The sequence below is a fragment of the Leptonychotes weddellii genome, chromosome 2 (assembly GCF_054177405.1).
Source record: "Leptonychotes weddellii isolate Sample4059 chromosome 2, ASM5417740v2, whole genome shotgun sequence".
Classification (NCBI taxonomy): domain Eukaryota; kingdom Metazoa; phylum Chordata; class Mammalia; order Carnivora; family Phocidae; genus Leptonychotes; species Leptonychotes weddellii.
The window spans coordinates 44,410,347-44,424,408 of record NC_138370.1 but is presented as its reverse complement, the minus strand read 5'-3'; the positions used below and the strand labels follow the sequence as shown (position 1 = coordinate 44,424,408).

The window sequence follows — 14,062 nt, the reverse complement described above, 5'->3', positions numbered from 1 at the left end:
CGGCAAAGAATGGGTTCAAATCTGGGGTCCAGCCCTGGCCCGCTGAGAGCCTCTGGACAAGCTTTGTGATGTGGAGTCTCTGCCATTTACTTCTTGTATGGAAAGGAGTAGAGGGATAATAACAATGGTGATGCCTTCCCAGAGCTGTTTGTGAATCTATAGATAGTATGGGAATGTGCTCTGGAAATCACAAGGACTGTACGGACATGTATTTTTCTTCGCCCAGTCACTCCTGTTCCCCTGCAGAGGCAGCCCCCGCTGTGAGCTTCTCCCAGCCCAGTAGCTCCCCGCCATTACTCTGCCTCCACAGTCTAGCAGCTGTGCTTGGGTCCACATCCCCAGCCCCCCATTAATGAGCAGTGTGACTTAGGAATACTACCCAAACTCTTTGTGCCTGTCTTTCTTCCTCTGTACACAGCATTGTAATATTCCTGCCTCCTTGGGTTACCAGGATCAAAGGAGTCAAAACATGGCAAGTTGATGGCCAGGGGTTCAAAGGGAGGGAAGGAGGGATGAATTGAAGCACAAGGGATCTTTAGGGCATCAAAACTCTTCTGTATGATAGTGTAATGCTGGAGGCAAGTCATTATATATTTGTCCAAACCTATACAACATAACACAAAGAGCGAAGCCTAATGTAAACTACAGGCTTTAGCTAACAATAATGTGTCAATTTGGCTCATCAATTGTAACAAATGTACCACACTATTGCAAGATGCTAATAAAAGGGGAAATTGAGGGGTGGGGGTGGGGGTAAATGGACATTCTTTGTACTATCCGCTTGTTTTTCGTAAACCTAAATGCTCAGAAAAATCTATTGTAATAAATCTATTTAATAATAATCTATTATAATAAATCTATTATAAATAAAACAAAAAAACCTGTGACAAATAGCGAGCCTCCTGAACAGTGCAAAGGCTTGAACGTTTTTTTGGCGTTACCATCTCATCATTGTCCACACATCGTTGATGAGCATGGTCGCAAGACTGGGAGCCCAGGGCACTTGTTCCCCTGTGCACGCACCCCCAACAAGCACGGCTCCCACGGACAGTTTGGGCGTTTTGCTGAGCAGAGTCCCCGACTCAGACCTGGAACCCAAGGATTTCTGAGGCGAGGGCGCCACCTGCTGGCCCTGCTCAAGCCTCCCCTTTTAAAAGGCAATGACCCTTCGGTCTGCGGCGTTGTCCTCGGGGTGGGAGTCTCGGCTTCCACCGATCGGCGAGTCCCTTGCTGTGCCACTCATGCAAACCACCTGTGTCACGTAGCGAGGTCCAGGCCTGTCACCAGTAACGACATCTCGTGACTTTATTACGGAAAGGTCCCCAACGTGTTGGAGCACAATCAAGATGAGGGCAGGTGGAGGCTTCTCTGGGCGGAGGTCTCGGAGGACCCAGTCCGGCTTCTGGGCTAGCAGAAAGGGGTGCGACGGCGCAGGTCAGAGCAGGGGGACTCCCAGCCACCGGTAGCCGACTTCTCTTCTCGCTTTTGGCGCCAGCACAGGGGAGTCTTACAGGATGCCAAACATTTAACAGTGTGCCAGGCGCTATTCTGAACATCTTACTGGGGTTAACTAATATAATCCTCTTGAGGAACATACGAGGTAGGTACTATTATGGTTCTTCCCCACTGTACCAATGAGACAGAGGAGGAACAGAGAGGACAACTGACTCACCCGAGGTCACACAGCCAGAGAAGGGTGGGGCTGCAATTGGATGTCCGGAGTCCATGCTGTGTGAGCGACCTCTCAGGCCGCCTCTACCTCTACTTTCCTCATCTGAGAAATGGGCGTACCAATTCCTCCGTGCCTTTCCAGGCTGGCTGGGGCTGGAATAAAGCTGCGAGGTGAACATGCCTGGTCCGTTACAGGTTGGGCCACGGGTGCGAGCCATTCCCGGGCCCCAAGGGTGCCAGACCCGTGTCCCCGCACCAGGGCCTAGGGTTGCAGCTCGTACTGCTGCTCGGTGGCCGTGTGGAAGTCCTCGAGCACCGACTGCAGGAACTCGAAGGTGGGCCGCTCCTCTGGCCGGTTCCGCCAGCACTCGGCGATGACACCGTGGTACAGCTCGGGCGGGCACGAGTCGGGGCGTGGCATGCGGTAGCCGCGCTCCACGCTGCGGATGACCTCGGGGTTGCTCATTCCTGCAGGCCGAGGGGACGCAGAGCGCGGCTGAGGGGCGGCCGGGGCCCATGAGGCACAGACCGCAGCCTCCTCCCTCGCACGTCACTGCGCTGCCTGGCTGTGCCAGAGAAACATCCCTGAGGCTGGGGATGGTCTCCTTAGTGTGGGGCAGTTCCTCCGTGTGTGGGACCCTGTCTTGCTTATCGGCGATGGGCACACAGCCGAAGCCCGTCCCTCACTGGGCAGGTGCTCCGTGAAGACGCACCAGCCAGCGGAGGGACACCGCTCGCTGCAGGCTGCTGAGCTGCCCAAGCCCTTCGGGGGCTGGGCCGGGGGGCTGGGAAACTGCACAGTCAGGATAGGGCTTCCCGGAGTACACCCCAGGTGGAAGGCCAAGGGAGAGACAACCTGTCCTCAAGTGAGAACAAACCAGTTTGGAGTAAACTTGAGTTCAGACACTGACCTTCACTTAATTCCTGGTTTGGGGGTTTACTGACCTCTGCTGAATGAAGGGGGCACAGCCCTGTTGCCAAAAGCAATGTTGAGGAAGGGGGCAGAGCCTCTGTCCCCAGAGTGGCATACACGGGTCTCTGTTCTGACTGCGGGGACCCCATTCTGGCATGGATGTGGACAGCCCCAGGCACCAAGGATGGGCTATCTGTCATCGCAGCCATTTCTGGAAGGCAGGGAACCCATCTAGCCACCTACCTGGGTAGGGTATACGCCCATAAGTGACGATTTCCATCAGGAGGATTCCAAATGACCACACGTCTGCTTTGATGGTGAACACCCCAAAATGGATGGCCTCTGGGGCAGTCCACTTGATGGGGAACTTGGTTCCTGTGAGAAAAGCCAAGAGCAGCGTTGTGAGGCCATGACTGCCTGTCCCTATGCACCAGTCCCTCCCCCCTTTTGCAGGGCTTGGACCACTCTACACAACAGAGATGCTCCCAGAGACCCACTGAGACCCACTAGGGCACGGGAGCAGGCAGGTTTAGACACTGGGGGTCCACAGAACAAGACACAACCTCTGTCACCCTGTTTGGGTCTTGGCTCAGTGGGCTTCACAGGGCAACCCACATGTGTTTCCACCTGGGACAGAAGGGTCATGTTCCACCTCACGTGTTTAACAACAGGAATCCATGGCTTGAGCAAGTCACCTTAACTTTTCCCTGTCTCAGTTAATCCCTACCTGCAAGATAGAAATGATGACATAGGACTCATGGACCATCTAGGGTCACAGTGAGGAGGGAATTCCAGTGCCGCTGTCCCATGAAGCCCGTGGATGCCTGCAGCCCTGGTCAGCATTCAGAGTAGACGGCATACAGCTCAGCACTGGATTACCTCCTTCCTTGCCCTGCTTTCTTGATCTCCCCAGCCAGCCTGAACTTTCCTCAGGGCACAAGCCCCACGGATCCTTCTCCTGTACCAACTGATTAATATGCTCAGCTAATATTGCTGGCTAGCTTACTTGAGACATGTATTTGCCATTTCAAATCCTCTCATGAAGAGGATTTTTTTTACCTCAGTTATACCAACACAGGAAAGCAGAGTGCTCTGTGGAAACCCTAATTCGGGTATAAGCTTTTGCTGCTTATGCTTCAGAAAAGTGTTTTCCAAAGTGTGTTCTGTGAAACCCTAGTTCCGTGGGAGGCTAATAGAAGCTAAGCAGAAAAAGTACCTTGGGCTCAAATTAGTTTGGGAGAGACCAGGTGAAGCAAATGTACACTGTTTCTTTGCTGCAGGACTTCTCAGTGCCTTTAATATGTTGGCGTGCACCAGGAATCTCCAAAGGGGGCCTGAACAGACTATGCAGCATCTCCAAACCTACTCCATCACAAAGCCATTCCTCATCGGGCACTAGTACTCTGCAGAGCACCTTTAGGGAAATGCTGGTCTACCTGGGAGTAAGGCCAGAATTGGGAAAATCACAAAGCTCTCAGATCTCTTCACACAGGGCTCTGCTCTGGACCAGCAAGGAGAAGTCCAAGGGGGTTTGAGGAGTTGGGGAAGGTAAGGCCCAAGGTCTCCACTCACCTTCTTGGGCAGTGTATTCACTGTCAATGATGCGGGCCAAGCCGAAGTCAGCAATCTTACAGCACAAGGTCTCAGACACCAAGATGTTGGCTGCCCTCAGATCGCGGTGGATTGAATTCATTTGCTCAATATACGCCATTCCTTCGGCAATCTGAGGGAAGAGGCCACACAGTGAAGGACAGCGTAGGGACCTCCAAGCAAGGATGGAACCCACCCAGCGTTCCCTGCACAGCCCCAGTGAGGAGAGGAAGGACGCTGCCCACCTATCTGGGGGGCCAGGCTTCACCCCCTCACAGCCCGGAAAGGGCAGGAACACTTGGGGGTCTGTGTTTGTGTTTATGCTCGTGTTTGTTGGCAAGTGCATAGCGGGTGGAGGGTGCTGCTGGGGAAGGAGCAGGTTCCTGAGTAGAGAGGAAAACCAGCTTCCACTGCTCCTCAGCTGAACAAGCCATGCACCCCAGCCCTCGAAGAGCCCAGAAAAGCAGAGATGCTGGTGTCAGGGCCAGAGCTGCCTGAACCCCTCCTCACCCACCCCTGTCTCCTTCCAAGTGTGTGCCCGGGAGGAAGGCAGCAGAATGAAAGCAGGAGAAGAAGGTCTCTCAAGGGGCAGGGGAAGAGGAGGGCAGGGAAGGAGGGAAGGGAAGGATTTTAACTCCTCGCCCAGTCGGAAGCACTGTTCTGGAGCAGGGAGCCTTGGATTGGAGCTGCTTAAGCTCCCGGAGGGGTCCCTGTCCTGACCTGCAACATGAAGAAAGGGGTCTCCAGGGTGCGGAGTTGAAGTGGGCGTTATACCACATGGGAGGCCGAGGGCCTGACCCAGCGCTGCCTGAGGCAGGCACTCAGAGGGCAGGCGCAGAATCCCTGTGGCCCAGAGGCCGTTTCTGTTTCTGTCCGATCGCCAGCACCGGGCTTTATTCACGGCACTCCCGGTTGATGGATGCAGAAATCGAGGCAGAGACTAGAATGCTAATGTACCTCCTCAGACCAGCAATGGCAAAAGGGCAGCCCTGAAATTCATCCCACTTCTCCGTATGTGTCCATCTGCACTGGTTTATTCATGAGTCCATTCACTTAGTCATTTAGTTATTCCTTTGCTAAATCATTGCATCAATATACATTTACTGGTATGCTACTGTGGGGACTAGAAAGCTGAACACCAAATATCTTGGATCTGGATAGCATTTACTAGTACTCCTCCCATTAACAAATATGTACTGAGCAGTTCTAGAAATACCACCAAAAAGAAAAAAAGAAAAGTTGCGAGGGACCCCGACGTGCTTTCAAGAGGACTACACCACGCACAATGCTAACAGAAACTCGTGTACTAAGTGCTCTCTGCCACTTTCCCATCCAGGGAAATTTGAATTGAATTTATCTTGGGTCTTGAAGGTTGATGAGGATTTTGCCGGATGAAATGCCAGGATTTTGCCCAGGCGTTCTGGACGGAGAGGGCAGCCTGAGCGAAAGCTCACGGGTGTGACAGGACATTTGGGGGCTGCTGTGGGGCTGCAAAGTAGGGCACACGGGTTATGGTTGTAGGGGAGATTTGCATCTCATCCTGCAAAGCAGGAAAGGGAGCGCCCAGAAGGGTACTGCGTGTGTGTCCACACGTGTGCATGGTGAGACCCTCGCATGATTAGAATGTGGTTTAGAAGCTGTTCACTTGGAAGGTTCTGATTTTCTGGTTTCCTAACCCTTAGATTCTTGGCTACGTCTAGGTGTAAATGCCGGTGGCTTTTCACATCCTTTGCCCCTGGGGGACCCGATTTCCCCAGGGATGCAGAAAGAGAGGAGAGTGAGAAAAGGCAATGAAAGAAAGAAAGAAGGGGTGGACACGCTTATCACCGTTATGTGGTTTGAAACTGGTTACCAGCGTTAATTTTCCGAGACCACTCAGCAGCCTGCTCAAACCCATGTGCGCTTACCTCAGTGGAAAAAGGGCATCGTGACATCAGTTCCTGCACGGATACTAATGACAGATAATACCAGCCAAGGTGGGGATGGGGTGGTGTGGGCTGAGGGGGAGGTTTCCTCTCCGCAGGCGGATGTGTGTGCCTTTCTCTGCCTCACCGGCTGACCACAGACCAGAGCTTTTCTGCTGAGAGTCCCAGTCCTAACAGACACACACACTCAGGGCCACCAGATGTGTTTTCCTGCCAGTTAGAACCCTCAGCTAACATCCCCGGGGAGGAACGATCCCCCCTCTCCATTTCGCTCTTCACCTCATGAAGTCTGGATTGCGATTCACCTGCTAGAGAAGGCATTTCTGGGCACAATCTGAGGAAGAAAGGTGGTCACAACAGAACACCCGTCTACACTGTTGCATGAAATTCAAGTGAACTCTCTGGGTTTCCCACACCGTCCGTTCTCCCTCTCTTCCTGAGTACTAGGACTCACCTCATTCCATCCCGACGGCCCAGAATAAAGACTACATTTCCTAACCTCCCTTGCGGGCTAGGTTTGGCCAGGTGACATGGTTGGGGGGGCGCGGGGGGGGGTAGAAATGTTAAAGCAAGGATAGTAGGTGACTTCAGGGACATGTCTCTAGAGGGAAGAAGGTGGGCTTTCTTCTCTCTTATTTCTTCCTGCCAGTTGAGAAGAGGACAAGATGGTAAAGTGTGAGCAGACATCTTGGGCAAGAAGATGACATGCTAAGTGCCCAGCAGGTGCAAGAAATGTGGGTCCCTGTGTCTTTGAGGGAAAGACCCACCTACCTGCCCCCACACAGACCACCTCTGGATGTTTACAAATTTAAACCATTATTACTTTGGGGTTTCTGTCCTTCCCAGCCCAACCTAAATTGAATGGATACAACCTCTGAATAGCCAATTTCGTGAAGCCACAGGGCACAGAGGAGAGGGCCCCTGGGGTCATTACTCTGGGGCTCCGCTGTACTTGATAGCTCACAAACCTGGGCTGACATGTCGATCAGTCTGGGGAGGGACAATCTGCTACCTTCATCCGTCTTCAGGAAATCCAGTAAGCATCCTAAGGAAAGAGAAGTTGCATCTGCTCTTCTGCAAAATGATCCAAGCCTGGCTGTGCCCGTCTCTCCCAAGTGGGGGCCGCTCCCCACCTGGCGTCAGGAAGCATGGGGCACCCTGTCAGATCTCTTGCACACAGAGAATAAAACCCCCCACAGCTGCAGAGCGCTTTCTGCTTTACAGAAATTCTAGTCTCGGGCGTCAGAGCATCCCAGGAGGCAGGTACTGTGCTCCCAGCTGCTCAGAGGAAGGTCTGTTCCAGCCACGTTCAGAGCCACCCAGCCAGGGAGCCAGGAGCAGAACCTGCTCTTCTGACCATAAGTTTAGTGCCTATTCCTGGCATGACGTTCCAAAGGGTCTTCTTGTCCCCTTCACCCTTTGTTGGCAGAGATTCTGCCTCTGAGGACCAAGGGTGCAAGAAAATGCCAGAATGGAGAGATCTGCCTCCTGGGGTTTGGTGCCGGGGACAAATGCAGCTCCGCCATGGCATCTAAGGGCTGGGAGGGATGGTCACCTGAGGTGGGGCTGAGGTGAGCAGGGGAGCTACTGTGCTCCCAGCTCAATGGGGGGCCCCTTCAAGATGATTTCTAAGGAGCTAGGTTAACATGGCAGGTTAGGATCCTACAGGAAGGAGTGGGCAATCAGAGTCACAGGAGGGGTGGGAAGGAGGTCACAGGCTGACTTCCGGCCCACTGCCCCATGAGACCTTGCCCCTCCTCCCCCTCCCCCGTGGACCTCCACAGCCAGCTGGCCTGACCTCTCTTTTCACCCATGTTGTCAGTTATGGTTGTCAGAGGTCCACGGCTAGTGAGTGGCAGAACTGGGACCAGAACCCCTCTCTGGACGCCCAGTCGACCACTCTTGGCAATGCTCTGCCCTCCCTAGTGGGCATCCAACAGTTCTGGGCACAGGAGATGCCCTCCAAAAACGTTGCCTGAAGTGTGTCTGAATGGGGGACACAGCTCTGTAAGAACCATGGACCCATCTTGTTTCTCACCATCCTTCCTGCCTGCCCCCCAGAACGTGGAATACCTTAGATCTATAAGACGTTGGCTAATTGATGCAGCCCATGGCCCAGGGATTCCCCCATGGAGGTCCCCTGACTGGCAGACCCACTGCAGCAGATCAGCCTCAGTCTTCTGGGCCCCCCAAGCCTGGACCCCGCCCCTCCCTGCCCCTGTCTGACGATGCAACCCCACACAGGGCACCACCTCTGGCCATGTACTCTGTCACGATGTAAATGGGTTCCTTGGTGACCACGGCATAGAGACGAACGAGCCTCTCATGCTGGAGAGTTTTCATCAGGTTGGCCTCTGCCAGGAAGGCCTCCGGAGACATGGTTCCCTCCTTTAAGGTCTTGATGGCCACTTTCACGTTGTTCTTGTAATAACCTGAGCCCGGGTCGGGGAGAGAATACAGAAGCCATTCAGAAGACCCAGACGCTGCGGAAGGTGATCTCTTCACTACAATGTACATCAGCTTGCAGAAGCCATCCTTATTTTATAGGTGGAGGACTGAGGCCAGAGCTGGCCCCCGCCCCCCCAAGAAGGAGCTCTGGGCTCAAATGTACAGCTCCTGCAGGTAACAGATGAACTGGCCTCCCTTGCAGGATGTCAGCCTGTCTCAGCCCCCTGTGCTCGTCTGGAGCCTCAGGAAGTTGAGGAACTTCCTTGCCTGGAGGGGGGCCATTTTACCTCCTCACCCCTGCACCGGGTCTATGTTGTGTCCCTTCTGTCCTCCCTATAGCCTGCCCCCTTTCCCGACATGAGTCTTTTCTACCACATGATAGCTTCAGTCTGGAAATGAGCATCCCAGCCCGTGGCAACACTTGGAGGCAGAGGTGGCTTGCAGACCTCCTTCCCTCCTTTCTGTGCCCTGCAATGCTCCTTTCCCACTGTACCTCCACATTCTCCCCTCCCTCCATCAAGTCCCCCACCCACATGAAAGGTAAAAGATAAATCATAATTGGACTCGCCCTTCTCAGGGGAGCTTCGCAAGGACCTACGCAGGGCTCCTGCTACAGGTGCTTCGGGCATCAGTCCCGGGTGCTGGAGGGTTTGGGGATGCAGCAGGATCCGACCTTGACATCATGCCCCAGAGATATGGACCATTCCAGGGATAAAATAGAGCACTGCCTTTTATAGTCTGATAGTGCCCTTGGTGAGCAGGAGAGTGGTCGTCAGCTACACATACAGGGACCTGGGAGTTAAATGACTTGGCTAGTCACCCCTCTACAAGCAGGGGTTTGGTCTATTATTAGAGTCCTAGAGCTCCCGGGTCACTGCTGACCATGTTTAACAGGTCATTTCATCTGGCAAACCAAAGCTAAGAGGAGTTAGCCAGATGTTCAAGTTCACACACCAGTCCATGGCAGGCTAGCCCTGGGTGGTGAAGAGTGAGGGAGGGAACCAACTAAGGTGTTGGGAGAGCTGGAGTCTACTCCTACTGCACCACCGTGGTGTCCTAACAAGTGAGGGCAAGTCACTTCAATGTTCTAGGCTTGCCTTCATTACCTCATCTGTAAAATGGGTACCATCAGGGCGCCTGGGTGGCTCAGTTGGTTAAAATGGGGACCATCGCCTCTGGCCCTTCTCCCGAATAAGCTCTCCGGGGAAGCACAACGCACTGTGCATATCCCGAGCCTTCTGTGCTTCAGGACGCAGGGCAGGGAGAGAAAGGCTCCTGGCCGCCATGTACTCACCCATCCAGACTTCGCCAAACTGCCCAGACCCGAGTTTCCTGACCAGCTTGAGAGACTGCCGGGGAATTTCCCATTCATCCTGGGCCCAGGGGTTTTGAGGAACCAGGCTCACACAAGGGTGGGTCAGCCTCTGGCATAAACCGTCCCCTTTCTCTGCATTAGGGAAGAAGAGATGGGGCTGGAGATTACCAGAGCAACCGGATCACAGCTCTCCCTTGGGAACCATATCCTTCCCAGCGGTGTCCCCTTCTCGTTTTTGCCGACCACACTGCCATGTCCAAGTACACGTATGCCCGGGTACACATATACCACACACATTCTCTGCCATTTGTATTCATTTTGTATAAAGCAAGGCATGCTGTCCATTGACCTGCTCTCTCTAAGACTGAAAATCCTTGTTATTCTCCAAGTGGTCACATGCTGAGTGAGCCAGTAGAAGGGACTAAAGACATAAACTTTGAATCATTATGTTGATATTTGCCCAACCTTGGGATAATCCTCCCCCAAGATGGCACCAGTGAGTCACATGATCTTGAGATCTTAGTGATAGATCCAAGGGCTCCTCTCCCCCCCGCCCCCCAACACATCCTCCGCTCTTACGAGAATAATGCTGCACCAAAGCCTGGAGAGTAGGGAAGGTGATGCGGGGGGAGATGTAATAGCCCCCTTCATCCAGGGAGCGGATCTTGTAGTGTTTGATCATCTCCCCCTGGGTGGTCACATCCTTCACAGTCAAGGAAAAGGCACCTACAGGAGTAATAAAAACACAAGGTGTACAAAGGGAAAATCAGGATTGGGATTTGGGCTTCATTTCAAAGCCTCCCCAAATTCTGCTCCCCACTTTGACCCTTTCCACCATAAGTTACCTTTCTTTCATCTCAACCTCAACCCTCCAGAAAGCCTTCCCTATTCCTCTCCACCCAACTCAGACCTTGATGTTTCTCCCAAAGTTCAGCCAGGGAATCCCGGAACTCTGGAGCAGGGGCAGGATGTTCTCGTAGCAAACATGCTGTCCCCCACTTGGGGACCTGGTCATTTGGGGACCCCCTTTGCCATGGACTATTGAGAAATGTAGAGTTATTGGAGGAACTAGAGGATTGATTGATTCATGGATTCATTCACCCATTCATTCTAACTGAAAGGCTGCCCTGCCCCCACAAGAATAGCAAATCCCAAATTTAAGCACTCATGTCCATGGAGGAGAACAGAATAACTTATTTCCCAAATTCATACACATCTACGCACCTTGTCATGTATATCACTGTCTGCCTGCAGACAAGGCGTAGGTAGCAGAAGCTAAAGGTTAAGAGCAATTTAGGAGGCAAGAGTTTCCACCGGAGAAAAGTCTTTCCACAAATTTGATGTTTTTATAAAATGCCTCTGTCCAGATCTCTGCGTACCACGCCCGCCACTCTTAATTAGAAGATGAGGAAACTGAGGCCAGGAAGGGGAACGTCCCTTGCTCTGGGTCCCCCGGCTGGTTAGCGGCAGGCTTGAAGGCTCCCGATGCGCCCTGAGGACGCATTTGTGGTAAGCGATAATACCACGCTCCCCCGCTAGGTGTCAGGCTCGGACGCCTCTTCATCTGGGTGCCCACGCCTGGTTTTTCCGAGGTGCCGTTTGTCTCCATCGCAAACCACCTTTCCCTCTCATCTCTCTTAGCTATTGTGCCTCTCATCACCTACTTGCAAAACGATGCAAGAAGTGTGTGCACCTTGCCGTCGCTAGGCCCATCCCACGCCCGCGACCCCAGTTCCACCCTGCACGCTGCAAACTGTCTCCCCCACCTCGCCCCGGTTAAGTGCAACCGTGTCCCAGTATCTAAGAAACCGGAGAGTGGCTCTAGTGGGTTCATTCAACCTCACACCACCCCGGTAGTGAGGAAGAGGGCCTTTCTTCCCCCTCCCCTCCTTTTTTTTTTTTTTTTTCCAAGTGTACCCTGTGTAGGAGGCATCATAAGAAGCCTGGGAGACCCTCCTCTCCTCCCCACGATGCTGCTACGGGAGCTCATGATTTAGGGCCTCCCGCTTGCAGGGGCTCATCCAAGGGCCTGTCCCCCATTTCTTTTCACAGTTTAATATTCTTCTTAAAGAAGACCTCCAAATCCTATCAGCTGCAGGTTCAGGGCTCCCAGAGATTGAGATTTAAAACCCGCAGAACTGTCTGCTTTAGGACTGGGAAACTAGTTGGTCCTCACACAGATACCAATAAAGGGAGGCTTGAGAGGCTAAGTGACGTCCTGGAAGCAACACGGGGTGAGAATTCATTTCCCCTGCTTCTGCGGGCAGCGTTCCTTCCCTGTCTTACATCTGCCGGCTGTGGTTTGCAGATGCGGATGGAGGGCACTTGCTTCGGAGTTGTGAGGAGCACGTGTGCATAGGTGTCTATGTGCGTATACATGTGTGTGGGCTTGGTGATGCTGGGGCAGTCCTGCAGCCCCGGCTCCACCTGGCCAATTTCCAGCGTGGACTAGCTTCCCCAGGGTGGGCAAGGACAGGAGGGGTAGCCCCACCTTTAGAGAACCCCTTCCTCCATCCTCAGGTTGGGGGTCCCTTTCTCTCCAGAGGGCACCTTAGCAATAGACAATGACTAAGACATTATGTGCAGGGGGAAATCACATGATTCTGGGATTTGCGTCAACATAGTAGGGGTGGGGATACACAGGAAACAAGATCGGCTGAGCGATCATCGTCAAAGCGGAGTGTTGGGTACAAGGGGTTCCATGATACTATTCTCTCTACTTCTGTACATGTTTGAAATATTCTATAAAAACAAAACAAGTATGTCACCTCCAGTGATTCCCATATCATTTCTTGGTCATAGGTGCTTTGCCATTAAAATGGAATAGTAGCAATATGGCAATATCCATATATATATATATATATATGTACATAGATAGATTTAATTCATCCACTGGTGCATTTCCAGAAATTCTGTACAGAGCACCCAACTTCCCAATGCACCCCTCCTACTCCTCTACCTGACCCTGACCCTTTGAAGGGCAGGGAGGCGTCGGGATCTCCCCTGAGCCTCCCAGGGTGTAATGAGCAGCTCTCTTTGTCCCACTTTTGCTGTTCTAGTGCTTCTACTCACTGCAGTTCTCAAGCCGTGATGGAGCTGAGGGACAAGGCCGGCGGGGTGCTCCCACTAAGCAGAACCTCTGTCTCCTCTCATTGCCCCAACCACAGGGAACCAACTTGCAGCCCAGCCACCGTCTCTGCCCTTCCTCCTCTGATGTCACGGTCGCCACCTCCTCTCCAGTTAAAAATTGGCCACAGGATGTAAGAAGTCTTTATGGGCCATGTCCTGTAGAACAAAGGCTTTCTTCACATTGCTTGGGAAATTCCCTTCCACCAGCCCACGACAGGCTAGCTGGACACACGGTAGAGCTTGTGCAGCCTCTTAGATGATGTGGGCTCTGACCCTCCGACCCCTGTTCACTGTTGGCCTCACGGGAGTCACTTCCTCCCTTAGGGACTCAGTTTCCTCACCTTTCAAATGGGGATATTGGCTCAGCATCCCAAAGACGGCAAATATGTACCATATATAATAAGGTTTGGAGCAGCATGTTCATAACAGCCCCAAGCTGGAAATAGCCCATGTCTCCCAACATTAGAAAGGAGAAACAGCTTACAGAATATTCATATGCTGGGTTTTGTACAGCAGTGAAAGTGAATGGACTACTGTCCTCCCCGACAACATGAGGGGACCTGTTACGGGCTGGACTGTGTCCTTCCCAAATTCCTGTGTTGGAGTCCTCACCTCCAGTACCTCAGAATGTGACTCTATTTGGAGATGAGAGCTTTAAAGAGGTAACTACTAAAGTCATCGGGGGCGGGGGGGCCTAATCCAATATGACTGGTGTCCTTGTTAGAAGAGGTGATTAGGACGCAGACTGAGGACAGACCAGGTGAGGACACAGGGAGAAGGCGGCCAACTGCAAGCCAAGGAGAGAAGCCTCAGAAGAAACCAACCCTGCCGCCACCTCAATCTTGGACTGCCAGCCTCTAGCACCGTGACACAGTACATTTCTGTGAAGCCCCCCAGTTTCTGGTACTTTATTACAGCAGGTCTACCAGATTAATATAGAATGTCACAAACAATGTCGAGTGGGAGGGACAAGACATACAAAAATAAAAATGGTATGATTCCACTTGCATAAAGCTAAAGAATATATAAAACAGGGGCGCCTGGGTGGCTCAGTCATTAAGCGTCTGCCTT

The 14,062-nt window shown here is 52.7% G+C and overlaps 1 protein-coding gene across 3 annotated transcripts in view; it reads right to left on the bottom strand.

The window, feature by feature from the left end:
* Positions 1-813: 813 nt before the first annotated feature.
* BLK (BLK proto-oncogene, Src family tyrosine kinase) overlaps positions 814-14,062 on the bottom strand; it is a 69,470-nt gene continuing 56,221 nt past the window's right edge. For all 3 annotated transcript variants that reach the window (XM_006745176.2, XM_081810813.1, XM_081810807.1), the window contains exons 7-13: positions 10,442-10,588; positions 9,842-9,994; positions 8,352-8,531; positions 7,068-7,144; positions 4,157-4,307; positions 2,828-2,959; positions 814-2,139 (exon numbers count right to left, since the gene is read on the bottom strand). In XM_006745176.2, the coding sequence (XP_006745239.1) occupies positions 1,934-2,139; positions 2,828-2,959; positions 4,157-4,307; positions 7,068-7,144; positions 8,352-8,531; positions 9,842-9,994; positions 10,442-10,588 (1,046 nt within the window). In that variant the 3' untranslated portion in view covers positions 814-1,933. The remainder of the gene's footprint in view (positions 2,140-2,827; positions 2,960-4,156; positions 4,308-7,067; positions 7,145-8,351; positions 8,532-9,841; positions 9,995-10,441; positions 10,589-14,062) is intronic.